The sequence below is a fragment of the Notechis scutatus genome, chromosome 4 (assembly GCF_049901735.1).
Source record: "Notechis scutatus isolate UNSWTSFEM ecotype Mainland chromosome 4, rNotScu1.2, whole genome shotgun sequence".
Taxonomy (NCBI): domain Eukaryota; kingdom Metazoa; phylum Chordata; class Lepidosauria; order Squamata; family Elapidae; genus Notechis; species Notechis scutatus.
This window is the reverse complement of record NC_142012.1, coordinates 116,124,614-116,142,344: the sequence shown is the minus strand read 5'-3', so window position 1 is coordinate 116,142,344 and position 17,731 is coordinate 116,124,614. Positions and strand designations below refer to the sequence as shown.

Here is a 17,731-nt window from a genome sequence, read left to right as displayed (position 1 = left end):
TTTTGGGCACCAGAGACCGGTTCTGTGAAGAGAGGTTTTTCCATGGTCCAGAGGGTGTGTGATTTTGTGTTCTGCCTCCATGCCATGGATGAGGCTTAGCTTGTTTGCACAACCTGATTTCTGGCATGTCGTGGACCAGTGCTGGTCCATGGACCAGGGGTTTGGGAGCCCCTGTTATGATGCACAATAACTCAGATAGCTTAAAAACTTATTTAGGGAAGACAAGGCTAAACAATGATAGCTAGATGGATATTCTGGAGACATCATGGCCCTGACTCCAGATACTGAAGAACGATTACAAAAGCAGTTATGATATTTATGTCTTATGCATGCATTTTGTTTTTTCTTTTGTTTTGACAGGCATCTGCTTGGTTGATGTAATAAGCAGGATGCTGAATTAGATAGATAATTAGACTAGACTAGACTAGACTAGACTACATAATTCTGTCAAGGATCTTATATTCTTATGCCAACAGAGGTAAAAGTCTCACCCACTTAAATTATTTTGAATATGCTGCTCTTAACCAATTAAATGTTTGCTTATTAAAAATATGGTAATACAAGTTTATTTAGTATACCACTTACATCACTTTGAAGCAAAGCTGCATGCATGAAGTGTGAAATGTTTATATCTTCCAAGCCGTGGGAACCAATCAATTGCCCCCTCATTTTCTCAAATGCCTCTTTGTACTTATACTGAGGAGGAAAAAGAAAATATTTATACAGCAAAAACATGAAAAGTGAAATAAATATTTATATTATTCCATTGCTTTTTGTTGTCTTCTCTGATAGTGAAGACTTTACATAAAACCATATTCAGGGGAAGCGTAATCTACTCTACAAGAAAGGGAATGTGGGTTTAGAAATTCAAATTACATTTATTAACATGTACTTAAACAACAGCTGTTTTATAATTGTTGTGTGAGAAGTGGTACTAAAAACATATTTATTCAGATGACCCTTTTAAAATATAGATGCATGTTATCCCATTGCAATAGATCATCACACCTGCTCATTGGTTTTATGTATTGAAAACTTTGACATTCAAACTCTAAGATGACTTTTAACATTAAATAAACCCTTTTTTAAAAATAGTGATGATTCAAAATACCTTCCCTTCTCCCTTCCAGTTTGCCAACATAAATTATATAATACAGTTATCAAATACAATGTTCAAAGATACATTAGGATACATTTACCAAATTCTACTTAGCAAGAGTGTTATTTAATTCACACACAAAAATTGTAGAAATAATTTGAAATTCTTTATACTCCAAAGGTTTCTTCTATTGCTCTTTTCCAGTATCTAAACAAAATGCCCTTAGAATTATTTCTTTGCCATTGTTACTAAATCAACTTACATCACTTATAATTTCATTAGATGCCTTTGCTGTCTGGAAAGGAATGGCATCCAGTTTTAATTTATAACCACCATGCTGCATTTTATTCCAGGATTCTTTGTAGTGAGTCTGTTTGGAAATAATAAGTAAGACCAACATCCATTTATTGACATTCAAAGCATGTTTTTGCCTACAAAGAACAAGTACTTATACCTAAAATGTCTAGTCCAAACTTATATAAATTAACTTGTTTCTAATTCAATAGGCTTCTCAACTTAGGTCAGTATTGCACATTGTTAGAGTTATCATTCATATGTGATGCTGTGTTGACTTCCAACAGAATCTTGAAATCTGCTTCAGTTGGGGTAACGGATGTCAGAATGACCTTAGGAAACAGGAGGAGGAAAAAGACAGATAAAGAAGAGTTATCTCAGCCAAAAAGAAATGAGGGTGGAAGAAATATTTCAGAAGGGACTCTCCTGGGTTCTCTGGAAAGTAAAGGCAATTGACGGGAGAATGTAGATTCTGTTATTGTAATCTTACGATAAAGCTAATATTAGGATTCATGGTTTTGATGTCTTGCCTAGACAATAGAATAGCAATCGCACATATATATTCCAATCTTACGCGGGAGAAAACCCGAATAACCAAAGATCCACATACAAATACCCGAGAACCTCAGAAAAATATATATATATATATATATATATATATATATATATATATATATATATATATATATATATATACACACACACACACACACACACACACACATATATACATATACATATACATATACATATACATATACATATACATATACATATATATATATATATATATATATATATATATATATATATATATATATATATATATATTTGTTTTCTGAGGTTCTCACGGTATTTGTGTGGATCTTTGTTGGTTCTCGCGTAATCAAGTATATAGCATGGCGAGTCCACCGCCATCTTACTGTGCTTTATAGTGCCAGTATAACACCAGCCTGAAGATATATATGCCTGATACGAATCTTCGGGAGAAAACCCGAATAACCAAAGATATATATATATATACACACATACATATACATACATACATACATACATACATACATCTTCATAGTGCTTTATAGCCCTCTCTAAGCAGTTTACAGAATCACCATATTTCCGCCAACAATCTGGATCTTCACTTTATCGATCTCGGAAGGATGAAAGGCTGAGTCAACTTTGAGCCCAGTCAAGATCAAACTCAAGGCGGTAGCCAGAGTGAGCCTGCAGTACTGCATTCTAACCACTGTGCCACCATGGCTCTTGTTGAATAGCTGACAGTTAGACCCACTGATTCAAATTAGAACTATGATTAATTTGAAAAAGGTTAATCTAGATTCAGTCCAATGTGTCATTTTATTATCTTGTCTGGGGGCAGCATCTCCACTAATTTTTATTTTCCCCATCTCCACTAATTTTTATCTTTAGTATTGGCAATAGCTTCTCTTTTATCTTAATATGCAGTTATCATAAAAGGTGTCAGAATGATAGCACTAGCAAGAAGAAATCAACACTTAAAATGCCCCAGATGTAACATATTGCATTCTGGAAAATAAAAGCATTATAGCATTGTAGAAGATTATAGAAAATTACATTGGAGCCATTTTTTTGCAATGCAAACTATATCTGAGGCATTTGAATAAAAGTGGCTATCCTCAAAATAATAGGATAGATGTGCTGAACCTATAAAAGTAACTACAAACTGAATTATTTCTTGCTACTACATAATGTTACTACCCTACAAATAACTTGGCTGTAAATTTTGCAACTTCTACCCTCTGATTTAAGGAGATTATGGAAGATTAATTGTCATGATTGAGTACTTGTTATAAAGACACCAAATTTCATCTCAGTTCAGTCTTGTCTTTTAGTCTTTCATCTTAGAATTTTCTTTTCAGAAGATAAACTGGCCAACAATGTGGCAATGTTGCCATTATTAAAAATGAGAGGAACAGCAAAAATGCATACTCATAAGACTGGTCTTGTAACTCCTTACTTACAGCCATGCTTATCCTCAAGAAAGAAAGTGAAAAAAATACATTTTACACAAATCACAGCTATAGTTAATATAAAGAAAGTCAAGATGTATCGTAAAAATCTTACCTCACTGATATTCAAAGCATTTTGCTTAGCTTGTGAGATCTCAGGAAGTTCTGCTATTTGGGTATAATTATGTTTGACATTCTCTCCATGTTCTTTATAAAGCCTCTGCAAAATTCAGAAAATACTTTGAGGGGCATCATTACATGTTTTTGTGCATAGTAGCCCCGCTATCCTTCCCCAAATAAATCCTTATCAAATTAATTCAAGAACTATAGCCAATATAAGAATTCATTAGGTATTAAGATTTTCTTGTAATTCTCTTTATTAACTGGAGATTTCAAATCTTAGTTTTGGTTGTGGCATCTAGAGTCAACTCTTTCCAGTTGTGTCACTGAAACCTTTTTGGCAAATTGTGAATAACTTCCTCAGCATACAGCCATACTGTATTTGCTTATCATATACCGGTGGCAAAGTTTATAAAGTGATGATTCACAACAGCAGTAAATGTTTTTTTAAATTTAAATATGACTGCATTCATTAGCTTCTGTCAAAGGATAGCATCCCATTACCTCAATTCACTGTGAACGGGAGAATCAATAAGCTGCTGTCTCATGCTAGAAATTCTTCTCTAAAACACAGCACTTGCAGGACAACGTGCTCTGAAAGACGGAATTATCTCCTGCTGTTTTCTGAGTTTTAAATTCCTTGATGGCAGATTTATTCATTTATAAGCCCCGAGTAAGATAATTATTTTAACTCTTGAATATGAATATGGAATGGTTCCCAAGCTTATTTATTTATCAACCATACATGTTCTGCTCAGCTAGTGGTGATAATTTAGAAAAATGCCTCTTCCGAATAATGCTTATCTGGTACCTACTGTATTATTTTTCAGTGTGAGATAATAATTATTTCCAAGGCTTTAGATCTTACTATGCACTTATGATTTAATTTGCTTATTTTATTACTTTATTTTGCATTATATTAGGATTATTTCTAAATGGACAGCTGTATTTTAAATATAAATAAAAGAACATAAATAATTATTCATCTCCTTGTGTATTTGTCTTTGAGTATATCCATGAAAGAATTACCTATTACTTTAAGAAATAATTTGCTGTAAATTAGATGTATCTATGTATATGGCTATATAAGATTGAAGTGATTCGTATTACTAGCATTGATTTATTGTAAAAAAAGAGAATTGCTAATAATTATTTCAGTGAGACAAAGAGAAATTCATATCTAAAATGTTTCCTAAGGAGAAAAAAATTAATATTACAACTATGATGCTGATATGGTTATAAATTGTAAACATTTAATGTACCAAATTGTATGAGTCTGGTTAGGGTTACAAATTTATCTGTATATATATGAATGTTCTGCTAGGCTTTTTAGAAGAATAGTAGGTTTCCATTAACACAAGTTTCTCAGTTCCTGAGAATGAGGTCAATGACAGAGAAAACTAGCGCTTCAATCAGATCATTCAAAGGGGCTACCATTTTTATAATCATAATGTATATACATTACAACTTACATCCACAGCCTGGTTATAACTAATTCTAGCCTGGATCATCTCAGGAGTGTCTTTAATACTGGTAAACTTCAAAGCATATGGGTGCTGACGATATTTCTTCTGTTGAGCAAAAAAAAAAAAAAAAAGATCAAAGCAGTGAATTTTGTGCTGCTCTTTCATGCTATTTGAAATAAAAAAAATCATAGGTTGCTTGAGATTAGAGTGAATGTGTAAACATAATTATTATTCCTATTTCTTCATGCTTATCACCTAAGAACTTCCAGATTAGAATTAGTTTCCATTTAAAACTAATTTTTACTAGTGTACAGCATTTCCACTTAAAATTTAAGGAAAACATTTCAAGAGGATTATGTGTAATAAAATACCGAGAATCCCATGAAAAAAAAGCTCATGCATTCCCCCAAAGTCTGAAATACAAACTAGCATTATATTTTGGTAAGTCCTTGAAGTAAAACAGCTATTTGAATATAATACTACAATGATATTTTGGGCATTATTTGAAATCTGATGATTTAAGTCATGAACATAAATAATAAAAACTGAAGCCAAGTCGAAGAGGCATTTCTGATAGCCTATCTTATTGCTTATGTTACACACAAAAAAGGAGATATTTGATCATGTGTTTTTCCTGTATTTGTATACAGATCATTCACTTCAAGGACAATGGATTGTGACATTTACATTAACATCACTTACAGTGTGTCTTTATTGTGCTATCCCACAAGTGAAAAAAATTGGTTCATCACTTTAACTGTTGTAATAAAAATATTTAAAAATATATTTTTTAAAAATGGTAGACACTTGCTTCAAAAGCTAAAAATATCCTATCACTCAGATGTATAGAATACCATGAACAATTACGTAAAAGACTTATGGTTGCTAGGGACAAAGACTAACAGATATCCAATTTTTAGAAAAGACATTCCTTCAAATTATAATTACAAGCAAAAGTGAAATTTAATTGGTAAAAATCACAGCTTCCAAAACACTGCCATTTCAATGGTGAAAATATTAAAGCTGCAAAATATTTATACCAAGTGCCTGAATATTGCTTGCTTAAAACAATTTTGTAAAGACAAAAATATTTTGTTTTGTTTTCTCGGTCAAAAGGTTCAACAACACTAAAACTGCACTAGAAATCTGTGACTAATTGTATTTCTGCTATAAATGACCATGCCTGTCATCACACTATCTTTAGTGTGACAAAAGTACAAAAGTACTTTTGAATTCTTAAAACCTTTTAACATACTTGCTAGGTATGCATATTCAAGAATTCAGAATATTTTGTTTGTGAATGGTCTTAGTAGCATTGAGAAGCACCTGTAAACTGTATTTTGTTTTTTGTACTGAAAAAAGTATATGAATGGGAGAGCTTGAGCACTAGTCATATTAGAGTCATAAATATACATGTTAAGCCTTGATGCACTTCATTAATAAAAGGCAAGGTGGAGGGATAGCAATTGTTTGATTGTCATTATTATTCATGATATCACTTGTCACCTCCTTTGCTTTTGGAAAGACTATATGGACTCCCACTGTTTTCTGTTTGGTATCTGGCTTCCTTCTAATTATGACTACAATGCCTGGTTTTGAGAGCCTTTTTCTTTTCTCCCCCTTTCAGTGGAATTATTTTAATTTTATACCGACATTTTACATGCATTATGGGGCAGGTATTGCTGCGGCTGTCATGAAATCTCACCTCGCTAATGAGTTCTCCTGCCTTCTGAGCCTGCTTCACATTTAATGACCCAGTGGCGATCCATCCGGCTCCTTTCATCCAGTTCAGATCTGCTCTGTATTGGTTCTGACAAAAGGAAATGAAAATGCTCTATTGTGGCTGCTCACACATTAAAAATGCCACCTAAAGAACTCACACATAAGAACACCAACTGAGCCAAATTAGAGCCTGCTTTTGTTTTATCCACTTCTTTGCAACTGTGGGTAGAAATGTGAAAGGAAGGAGGGTGATTTAGAAAAGAGACCGTGAATGTGCTGCTAGCGAACCTTTTTGCTATGAGGTTAAAAAAAAATTCATTCAGAAAGAACTTATTTATTTACTCTCTTTTACTGATATCTAAATGGTTTCTGACAACATTCTCAAAGTATCAGTCATGAAAATCAGGGCTGGTTCAAAAGATTTCTCTGTATAAATCTTTTGTCTGTTTTCTGGAAGTAAGACTATGATAAGACTTGCTCCAAAGTAACTGTGAATTGACTTACAGCCATAGAAAAGATTTGGGGCAGTAAAGGAAATTAGTGAAGGTGCATACAGGAATGACTTATTTAAATCCCTTTTTTGTATAGCTGGTAAAGGCCAATGCAAATAACCCATTTAATTCTACCCTAAGTTACACTAAAGAGGGATATGTGAACTCATCATCATAAGGCAAATACACATGCCTCTATAATAGGGGGCCCTACCTTCCTCTGGTATGGTTGCTGAAATAGGTGGCATAATTTCTTGCCATTCCAAGATGGGAAGAGTAAAAATATTTAGCATAAGCTTCAAATTCAAATTAGCCCCATTTTTAAAAAAATATGCTTGTGCACACACTCCCCTGGGAAAAAAATAACATCCCCTTTGCATTCTTGATCTGTTTACTAGGCCTATGCTCACCCAAAAATATTAAGCACAGGTTCCATTCATATAAACATGGATGAGGAGCATAATATTGGTTTGCAACCATTATATTACTATGATAAAGTACTCATCTGCATAGTTTGCAATACTAACCTCATTTCTAGATCCATTAGGATTTTATACAAAGTTGTGGAAAAAAAAACACCTCAGGGTTCCATAAATGAAGTTATTTTTCATCCCAGATAAACAGTGTACATTTTATCTAACTGAGGAATTGTGCCACACCAGATCAAATTGTACTATAATTCCTACCATATTGGGATCACATATGGTATTAAGTTATAATTTAGCAAACTCCTGACCCTTTGATAGAACCACTGTGTCAGTGGACTTAGTATAATCAGACTGTGATAGTTGTTATCAATAAACCTACCAAAGATTAACCATCCAAAATTATTCTTTATGGTTAGCCCCAAATGGCTAAGTGTTGAAAGTTGTATAAAAATAATGAACTTCGGGACTTACATCACTCTGCAAGCCATAAGCCTGCTTGGCCCATTCTACCTTCATATCTGTGGGCAGGGCTGTATATCGGTGCATGATTGTCTTATATCCTCTATCTGTGGCCAAGTCTTGAGCTTTCTTGGCATGGACAAGATTTACCATATCCATGGAAACATGATATTGATTCTTTATGTCTTCAAACGCCTTTTTGTATTCCAGGTCACTCTGCAACTTGGATACATGGAGCAAGTGAATCATTTGTGAGTCTTGGCTCACATCTTGCACTCCAATCAACTTCCCTTTAGTCTTCTCATAATTTTCCTTGTATTTTATCTGTTGATAAAAATAACAGATTATGCCAGTAAAGAGAATGGAATAGTCTACTGATTATTAACTGTGGAATCAGACCCAGGTAACCTTCCTTATAAAGGTATGTCCTGTATTCTGGTTCTTGCTTATCAGATATAATTTATTGATTAGCAAAAAGCTTAAACAAAGATGCGTGCATTTATTTTAGTTTTAATCATTCCTAAGGGAACATATTTTCAAATCAATACTCACATTACTTGCTAGGTCCCTCTTTGCCTTGGCTGTCAGGAATGGTATAGCATCAAGATGAAGTTCAAATCCTTTTTCTTTCTGCCTTTCCCAGCTACTCTTGTAGATTTTCTAAAAATGTTAATATTACAATTATTTTGCTTGCTGTCATGAATCACAGGCACCATAATAGCACCAAGTAGCTCCAAAAGGAATCAGATTTGTATTGTTTTACCAGTTATTCAAATTCATTTCAAGTTCCTATTGTTAATCCAGTTTGTTGGTTTCCCTATTGGTCAAACTAAGAAGATCCTTATGAAAGGTGTCAATATTAGCAACATAGGGAGAATCTAAATGCTTTAAATTTCAGCTTCCATTATTCCCAACATTGGTGATGCTGAATGGGGAATTGGGAATTGTAACCCAAAACAATAAAGAGACCTTGTCACTCTTAATAAATACTAGACGCTAGTTGACAACAACTAGCTAACATTGTCTTAGCAGAGACTCAAAATCCACACTAAATTAAAATTCACAAAATTCTTGGGAGATATTAATTCTTATTTTATATACCAGTAAATATATATTATATTTAAATGTATAGATACCCACATTGGTTGTGCATCTTTCTAAAATATTTTGGTAGAAATGTTTCAGAACTTGCACAAACATAGCAACTCTCTACTATTACTTAAAACGTAAGCTACTTTTCAGGCTTTCTCCATAAACTCCATACAAAATGGCATTTAAATCTCAACATACCTCACTAATATTTGCAGCATTTATTCTGGCCTGTATGAATAGAGGCTCATCTTTGCTAATGGTGTAGTTGTGAAGAAAATCCTCTTTTGCTGACTTGTATGCAATCTGTTTACAAAAGCAGACCAAATCATTACATCCAGAGGCATAAGGTACAACAAGAAGTGTCTAAGCTGTTACAAATATATCATCATGCCTTATGCTAGGTCCAACCTTTAGCCCAGTATGCTGACATTAGCTGACAGGCTACAGTGGTTCAGGTAGACAGAACAGAGTTTTTCATACTCTAGCATGAAATGTTGGATAACAAACAGGAGACTTTCCATAAATTTTTCTATAAATTAATACGCCAGTCCCCTATAAAGGGATAAAGGCAAAGGGGAAGGAAGAAGGGAGGGGAGAGGCGGAGAGGGGAGGGGAGGGGAGGAGAGGAAAGGAAGGAAAGGAAAGGAAAGGAAAGGAAAGGAAAGGAAAGGAAAGGAAAGGAAAGGAAAGGAAAGGAAAGGAAAGGAAAGGAAAGGAAAGGAAAGGAAAGGAAAGGGGGGAAAAATCATAGGACATAAAGTAGTATATAGTTCAGATTGCAATCCTGTTAAAAAAACAATGATGGAATTGTTGACTAGCATTTATAAAGAAGTTATAACTTCATGAAGAAGTCATAATGATTCATGAATATGCTTTGTTTCTCCAAATTCTAGTTTGTAAAGCATTGAGTTTGTCAATAATATCATTATGATAACAATTTGTGTAAGCAGTAGCATTACAGTAGGAGAATGAAACCATTTCTTATTCACAATGTGAAAAATTGGTTTGCAGCTGATGCTAGCTTCTGCATATTATATTGCATCAGAATGGGCTGCTTTTCCCTAATATGCAAAGTAGTATGATATCTATTTTCTAAATAATGGAAAGATTTCAGAATAATAAAAATAGTATCCCAGAGCACTTTAGCTTCTTCATTTTCTATTACTTCACCTATTTTGCCTGCAAGCAAGAACTGGTAAGACTACAGAATAGATGAAATAATAGAAAATGAAGAAACTAAGTCTCTGGCACAGACAAGCACCTGCCACACAGCATCCCAGATTTAACAACTATTCTTAAGAAAAAGAAAATAAGTCTGGATAGTAGACACTGCAGTCCCTGGAGATAGCAGAATAAAAGAAAAAGAAGTGGATAAATATCACAAAATTCAAAAACCTATAAATAGAATATAAGTGTAAATAAAACAAAGATAGGAGCAAAGATATTACCAACAATAATAAACGCCTTGGATGCAACTACAGCACCACTTGAACACTATCAGCATTGGTGAAATCAACATCAGTCAACTGCAAAAGGCAGCTTTACTTGGAACAGGTTACACCTTGTGACAATAGCTTTAATACCATCAAACCTTTAATACCACCTTGCCATCCCAGGTCCTGGGGAAGGTCTCAGTAGGTGGATAAAAATGCCAGATCCAGTTGAAACCTCTTGCTAACTATGCAATCAGTGAGAATATATAAAACTTGCAACCTAACTCTCAATAATTCTGTCTTGGAATTGTGGAGGACAGACACATAACCTTAGCAACAAACAATAAGGTCTTGCTGAGGAAAGATATGCAAAAAGTGTTCACTGTTGAATCTTCCTATTTTTCAGTGCTGGTATTTGTAAAGACTTAGCTTTTTGGGAAGATTCTCCTGTTGGGAAAGATGTAAGGAAAGAAAACAGGAGCAGCGGGAGCAAGGTGGATGGACTCCGTTTACAATGGCAAGGGGTACATTTTCAGAAGACCTGAAGGACCAGTTTAGAGTTAGATTGTCAGACTGGAAAGAAACTATTGATGTCAATAAGAGTTAACACTGCCTTGGTGACACATAATCAATCAATCAACCAATCATCAATTTATCCTCATGGATTTTTTGTTTTTGTTTTTAACAATAACAAATCAATATAGAAAAAAGATGAAAAGCAGACTCACATCACTCTGTAGTTCCTGGCTTTTCTTCGCGTGCTGGATCTGGGAACTGTCTGCAACACTTGTGAACTTTAGAGCATCAGCCCTCTGTCGATACTTTTTCTAATTAAAATACATGTTAAGATGAGACATTGTCACCAACTGTTGTTCAACTTTAAAATTGACCAGGTATGCCTTCCATTCATTTTCTGTCTAGGTCCCAATAGCACTGCAAGGTTTCTTTTTAAAAATATTGCTGTCAACTCAGAAGTTAAAGCTAGATTTGTTGATGAAATGTAAATTGAATAGTATTCATGCATTTTTCCAGGTTTGGTAATTTTAAATAATGGAGTTTCATTAATTTACAGATTAAGGATACTTATCTAAGGCCCAGTTTTGATTATTTGTCTTTTAGACAGTTTGATAAACATTTCCTGTCTGCTCTTTCTACAGCTGTGTCTAAAGAAAAGGCAGCAAATGGCTGCATTCATTCTGGGTGAATCAGAGTGGAGGGATCAAGATATGGTCCCTTGGTTAAATAGTGTCTTGATGTGAATTAGGATGCGAATGCCTTTTCCATTGCAACGCCTGCTCTTTTGAATGCTCTCATCTCCTATATTGTGGTTCACCGGCAGCAGGTGCGGAGAGCAGAGGATGAAAGAGAACCAGTCAGGGATACTGATGAAGACTTGGACGAGGATCCTGTGTCTGATGGAGGGATGGTGCCAGGACTATCGGAGAGTGGGATGCTGCCTTTGGAGCTTTTGGAATCTGGCAGCAGTAAAGCAGAGGACCCCGGGGAGCCTGTGCCCAGTGCGCGTGTGCGCAGGGCTGCTCAAAGGATAGAACAGCTGAAGCGGCAAGGGCAACTCGGGAATAAGGCTGGAAGGTGATTGCCCTCCCATAAGATATAAAAACTGGCACTCTTTGCAGGAAGCAAAGAAATTATTTAGACTCTGAGTCCTCGTTGAAGCCCTGCTAATTCCGGTTTGTTTTTTAAACTTCTGTCACTTGATATTTATCAGCAATTAGACTTGGCAGCCTTTTACAACCTTAAAAGGACTTGCTTTTATCTCAGACAATTAGGTTTAAATGACTCTTGGCTGGGAATGAAAAGAATTCCCAGTGCTGCATTAAAAAAAAGGTTTGCTTTTATACAGTTTGTGTTTAATTTGAACAAGGCTTGTGTCAGAGCACATATACAATCATCTACAATCCTTAGAAGCCTTAAACAGGCATTTAAAAAATGATCCTTTCCTAACTGTTGGGACCAGAATAATAGGTAATCTCACTAGGAGAGGTAATTGTAAAATTGTGACTTCCAAATTACCTATTATTTATGGCAATAGAAATAGCTCTTAGACTTATAAGTGTTTTACTGTCCACTGGGGCATACCACCTGCGAGTCCCCACGCGGCTCATTTTGGATGCAGATAAGTGCAGGACACACGTGGGGGCTTGGGAAGGGCTGAATCCCACCTCTTCTGTCCTTGTCATTGCCCACCTCTTCTATCTCTTTTATGCAGTGGAGGAGTCAATAGGCAGAGCTGGCATATGAGAGGACACCTATGTGTGGTCCTGTCAGGCTTCACCTGATTTCTCCCCCCCCCCTTTTGTTTTCCTCCTTTAAACCTAGGTGCATCTTATGGCCAGGTGCATCTTATAGTGCGAAAAATATGGTATATGGAGAGTAAAGATGGTTTGGGAAGTCAACTGATAAAAGCAGGAAATTTTGTGCCAATGTGTTGCAACCTCTGCTACTTCTATCAGTCCATCATGACTTTGCTTGTGGATAAGAAAAGAATGGAGCTTATACTGCCAATAGAACAGTAGGTTCAATATTTTAACTAAATTCTGCAAGCCTGTTTGAAGAAAATTTGTTGCTATTAATTTAATATAGCTCAGCTGGTGGTTTGACAGGCAGTCAATCACATGTTTGAAAAGCCATAACACAGTGGGTCATGCCATCAGCATACTTACAAGTGCTTTTCTATAAAGCTTACATAGTATAATATTTGAATAAAATCAGTAGACTGACCTCACTGATGAGTTCTCCTGCTTTTTTTGCTTGTTCAATATTGATACTTTGGTCTGCTATCCAGCCAACTCCCTTCATCCATTGAAGGTCAGTTTTGTACTGAAGCTGAAAGGAAAGGAAAATTCACAAGTTTTAAGTAAACTGGTATTACCGTGTTTCTCATATAATAAGGCCGGGTCTTTTTTTTTTTTTTTTGAGCCCCGAAAAAACGGCTAGGATGTCTTTTTGGGGGTGAATTAATTTCTTCCCCCACGCACCCTCGCCTAGGGTGCCCTGCCGGCAACTATGCCTCACCACCAGCCACTCCTAACGGCCAATCATGGTAGAGTGCGGAGGGCTCCCTTACCCCCACCAAGCACCTTTGCTGCAGACCCGGGTCAGCGGGAGGGTGGGGATGTCCGCTGGCAGCATTTCAGCTGCTTCTCAGGCCTCCATAGCTTCCATGGTTCCCACCGGTGCTGGTGCCTCTCTCGCCAGCGCCGTCTCCAACAACAGCATCTGAGTTGCTCCTGCTTTCCCCCCATCCCGTAACAACAGGAAAAAAAAACATTTTGAGGTACTGCCTGGGAGCGCCGCATGCTGCATTTTTGTTTAATCCTGAGCAGCTGGGTGGGCGTGAGAAGAGCCGAGCGAGCATCTCTGCTGCTGCTACCAATGGATGAGGAAAAAAAAAAAAAAAAGATGGAAAAAAAAAAGAAAAAAAAAGGATAAAAAAAAAAAAAAATAATTAAAAAAAATTTATAAAGTTTTATTCACAACTTTATAAATATATAAAATTATATAAAATTCTTATTCACAAAACTGTTGGTACTACTAGAGGTCAGCTCAACAAAATATTATGTGAGAATAAATAATTTTTATTTTTACAGTGCATATGTAATTCACAAGTTTTAAGTAGACTGATTTTGGATGGATGGATTTGGGGGTTCATGGAGCCTTAACATAGCCTGTAAATGACAATAATCAGGCTATACCATCTAAACTATAAAACTCTGGATGACCAATAGATAGCCGGCCAAATGTTAAATTTTTCCATCTATATCGGGGGTGTCAAACTCAATTTCATGGAGGGTCACATCAAGGTTGCATTTGACCTCGGGGAGCCAGAGTAGGTGTGGTCAGGGTGGGGTCAGTTTGAAAGAAGGGAATAGGGTGAAAAAAACACATCCCTTAGTCTTTTGGGGAAAGGGCCAAAAAACCACCTCCCGAACTCTCTCCAGGGGACATGGATTTTCTGCACACTGCTGCCAGAGGCACCCCACGGAAAGTTGTTCAAACACAAATGTTGTTAGGTGCCAGTGGGCTGATCTAACCACATGTTTCTATCCAGCGAGTTTGACACCCAACACTGAAAAAAAAAAAACCAAAAAAAAGCAAAAAAAAAAAAAAAAAAGCCTTTTTAAAATAATAAACAAAATGCCTTTTATCCTACCTCACTTTGTAGCCCATATGCCTTTTTGGCCCACTGTGTCTTTAGGTCTTCTGGAACTGCTGTATATTCATGTATTTTCTTCCTATAGTCAATATCACTAGCCAGAGCTTGGGCTTTCTTTGCATGTTTCAGATTTATCATATCCAGTGGTAAATGGAAATGCTTTATTCTTCTCAAAATCTTTTTATATGCAATCTGCAGTAATATCAATATAGTGCATTATCAAAAATTAAAACAGATTGATGAAACAACAATCTTGAATGAACAAGTTACCTTTACCACATAACAAACAATAACTAGATTAAAAACAACTTTCAATTCCTTCAAATCTCTGCAAAATCTTGCTTATCTGACTAAGAGTTGAAAAACTAAATTTCTGTTCCAGGTTGTTAGGGTTTGAGGATTAACCCCTAGAAGAGTATTGCAGCAGTAGTCAAGCCAGGAAGCCAAAGGAGAGCGGAAGGGCCCCAGAGTATACACACACTGAATACAAACACTGTTTGTAGTTTAAATAGTTTTTAATCCAGTTAGAGTTTAAGCATTGTCATTCAGTCCATTAAGTCATTCACAGTATTTCCATCCAGTAAGACTCACTAGTATAGTCCAAGTTAAGAGTTCCCTTGCAATATCTTTATCAGCCGATAAAGATATCTTCCTCCTCCGGTTTCACTCTCCAGAGAAACAAACGCTGGATATTCAGCAAACAGTAGCAAACAAGAACAGTTCAGTCACAGGCACTCACAGTCAGTAATCACAGTTAGTCACAGCAGCACACAGTAAGTCGCAGCAACACACAGTAACAGGCAGCTTTCCAGTTTCTAATGCTTCCTTATATTTTAACTTCTAACCGCACCCTTAATCGGGCTAATTGCCTGCTGCATTGTGCTTAAAGTGATAAGCACTTAAACCATGATATTTAAGTTTTATATATTTATTCACCCAAACCATATTTGGTATCAATGTTATACCTAACATACTCCCTTTTTGGGTGAAATAAATATATAATACCTTACAATCTAATCCCATATTTTTCACAACTCTCCTGGTGCTTACTGGCACCTTGGGCTTTAGTAAAATTATCAGCTAAATTGTCCTCCGACATACAGTACTCTAGCTGAATCATCTTACTTCTTACAGATTGTCTCACGTTTAGGTATCTTAGATCTGTATGCTTGCTCCTTGTTTTTACTCCAATATTTGTGGCCATTTGAATTGCTGCCTGATTATCTTCATGTATAATTATAGGATAATCTACAGTTATACCTATATCAATTAACATTTGTTTATACATTATTAATTCTGTACATAACAATGATAAACAGGAGAATTCTGCCTCCATAGTAGACAAACTTATATGCTTTTGTCTAATTGACTTCCAGCCTATTAATGTATTACCCAGCATTATGGCTGTTCCTGAAGTCGACTTTCTAGTGTCTCTTTCTGATGCAAAGCTAGCATCTGCATATGCACTTAGAATTAAATCACCCTTTGGTTCTAAATACAATGAATAATTCATTGTCTTTTAAGATATCTTAATATCCTCTTAGCTGCATTCCAGTGTCTTTCACATGGTGCAGAATTGAATCTAGCCAACTGATTCACGCAATACGAAATATCTGGTCTAGACCAATTACTAATATAACTCAAACTACCAATTAAAGATTGATAAATCACCTTATCAAACTCAGGGCTTTGTTCATCAGTGTTGCTAAACTCCTGACTCATTGAGTCTTAGCTGGCTTACAAAGCTCCATCTTGTAATCTTTAGCAATTTGCTTATCTTATCTTCCTGAGATATCTTAAAACCTTTCCTTGTTTTCTTTATATTCAAACCGAGATACTTCTTTATCTCCCCTAATTGCTTGATCTTTATTCTCCTTCCTAATGATGCTATTATTTTATTTGCTTCATCATTAGTTTCAGTTATCAATGCAATGTCATCTGTGAATAGTAATAATAATGATACTTTCCCATTTGTCTCCCTCTTAAACAGACATGGATCAGCTAAACCTAGCTTTAAATCCTATATTGTCTAGTTCCTTTACAATATACTGGTTCCATTCATAGCCTGATTGTTTAAGACCATAGAGACTTTTCTTTAACAACCAACAATCATTATTATCCTTATTTTCACTTTTAATACCAACAGGTTTTTTCATATAAATAATATGTTTTAATGGGGCGTGCAAGTAAGCAGTTTCCACATCTAGATGGTTAACTATATAGTTTTTACTAGCTGCCCACACTAAAGCTGCTCTCAAGGTTGCTGCCTTAAGACTAGGTGCAAACACCTCATCATAGTCATTAGCATTCTGCCTAAAACCTTGGGCTACTAACCTTGCCTTATGGATTAAATTACCATCTTTATCTGTTTTTACCTTAAAATCCATTTGCAGCCAATGGATTTCTTTCCTGCAGGTAATTTGGCATTCTCATACACTTTCATATCACTTAATGAATTCAGTTCCTTATTCATTGCTGCATACCATCTTTCTTTTTCCTTATTAGGATACTTTTTTAATTTCTTCAACAGAATTAGGAACTTCATTAATCTGGCACACTGTGTTAGCCTGGTACCTATCAGGCGGTCTAGATATACGTGTAGTTCTTCTGGGAATTACAGGGCTTACAGGAGGACTTTGTTGAACTACTACCTGTTCATCTTCCTCATCCTGTTCAGCTATTGAATCTGTTTCTTCCTTTATGGGCACTATTTCATCCTGTATTTGTCTCTTTACTTTATTTTTAAAGTTACAGGGATAACTAATGGGATTTCTATAGGATTCAATAATTACATCTTTATTGGCATCCTGTTCTAATTTCTCCCATCCTTCATGTTCTAGAAATTGGGCACTAGCACTACATAACACTTTAGATGTGCCTTTCTCCCAAAAATCTATATGCCCTATGGTTTGCCTGATAACCAACGAAGAAAAATCTTTTAGCTCTATGTTGCCCTTTTTTTCTG

At 35.6% G+C, this 17,731-nt stretch overlaps 1 protein-coding gene across 3 annotated transcripts in view; it reads right to left on the bottom strand.

Moving 5' to 3' along the window:
- NRAP (nebulin related anchoring protein) overlaps positions 1 to 17,731 on the bottom strand; it is a 66,896-nt gene that overhangs the window by 20,098 nt on the left and 29,067 nt on the right. For 2 of the 3 annotated variants that reach the window (XM_087964525.1, XM_087964526.1), the window contains 11 exons: positions 14,764 to 14,958; positions 13,332 to 13,436; positions 11,318 to 11,416; positions 9,355 to 9,459; positions 8,617 to 8,724; positions 8,077 to 8,388; positions 6,670 to 6,774; positions 4,971 to 5,069; positions 3,494 to 3,598; positions 1,362 to 1,469; positions 586 to 696 (listed from right to left, as the gene is read on the bottom strand). In XM_087964525.1, coding sequence (XP_087820651.1) covers positions 586 to 696; positions 1,362 to 1,469; positions 3,494 to 3,598; positions 4,971 to 5,069; positions 6,670 to 6,774; positions 8,077 to 8,388; positions 8,617 to 8,724; positions 9,355 to 9,459; positions 11,318 to 11,416; positions 13,332 to 13,436; positions 14,764 to 14,958 — 1,452 coding nt within the window. The remainder of the gene's footprint in view (positions 1 to 585; positions 697 to 1,361; positions 1,470 to 3,493; positions 3,599 to 4,970; positions 5,070 to 6,669; positions 6,775 to 8,076; positions 8,389 to 8,616; positions 8,725 to 9,354; positions 9,460 to 11,317; positions 11,417 to 13,331; positions 13,437 to 14,763; positions 14,959 to 17,731) is intronic. The other variant, XM_087964527.1, reaches the window with a different exon arrangement.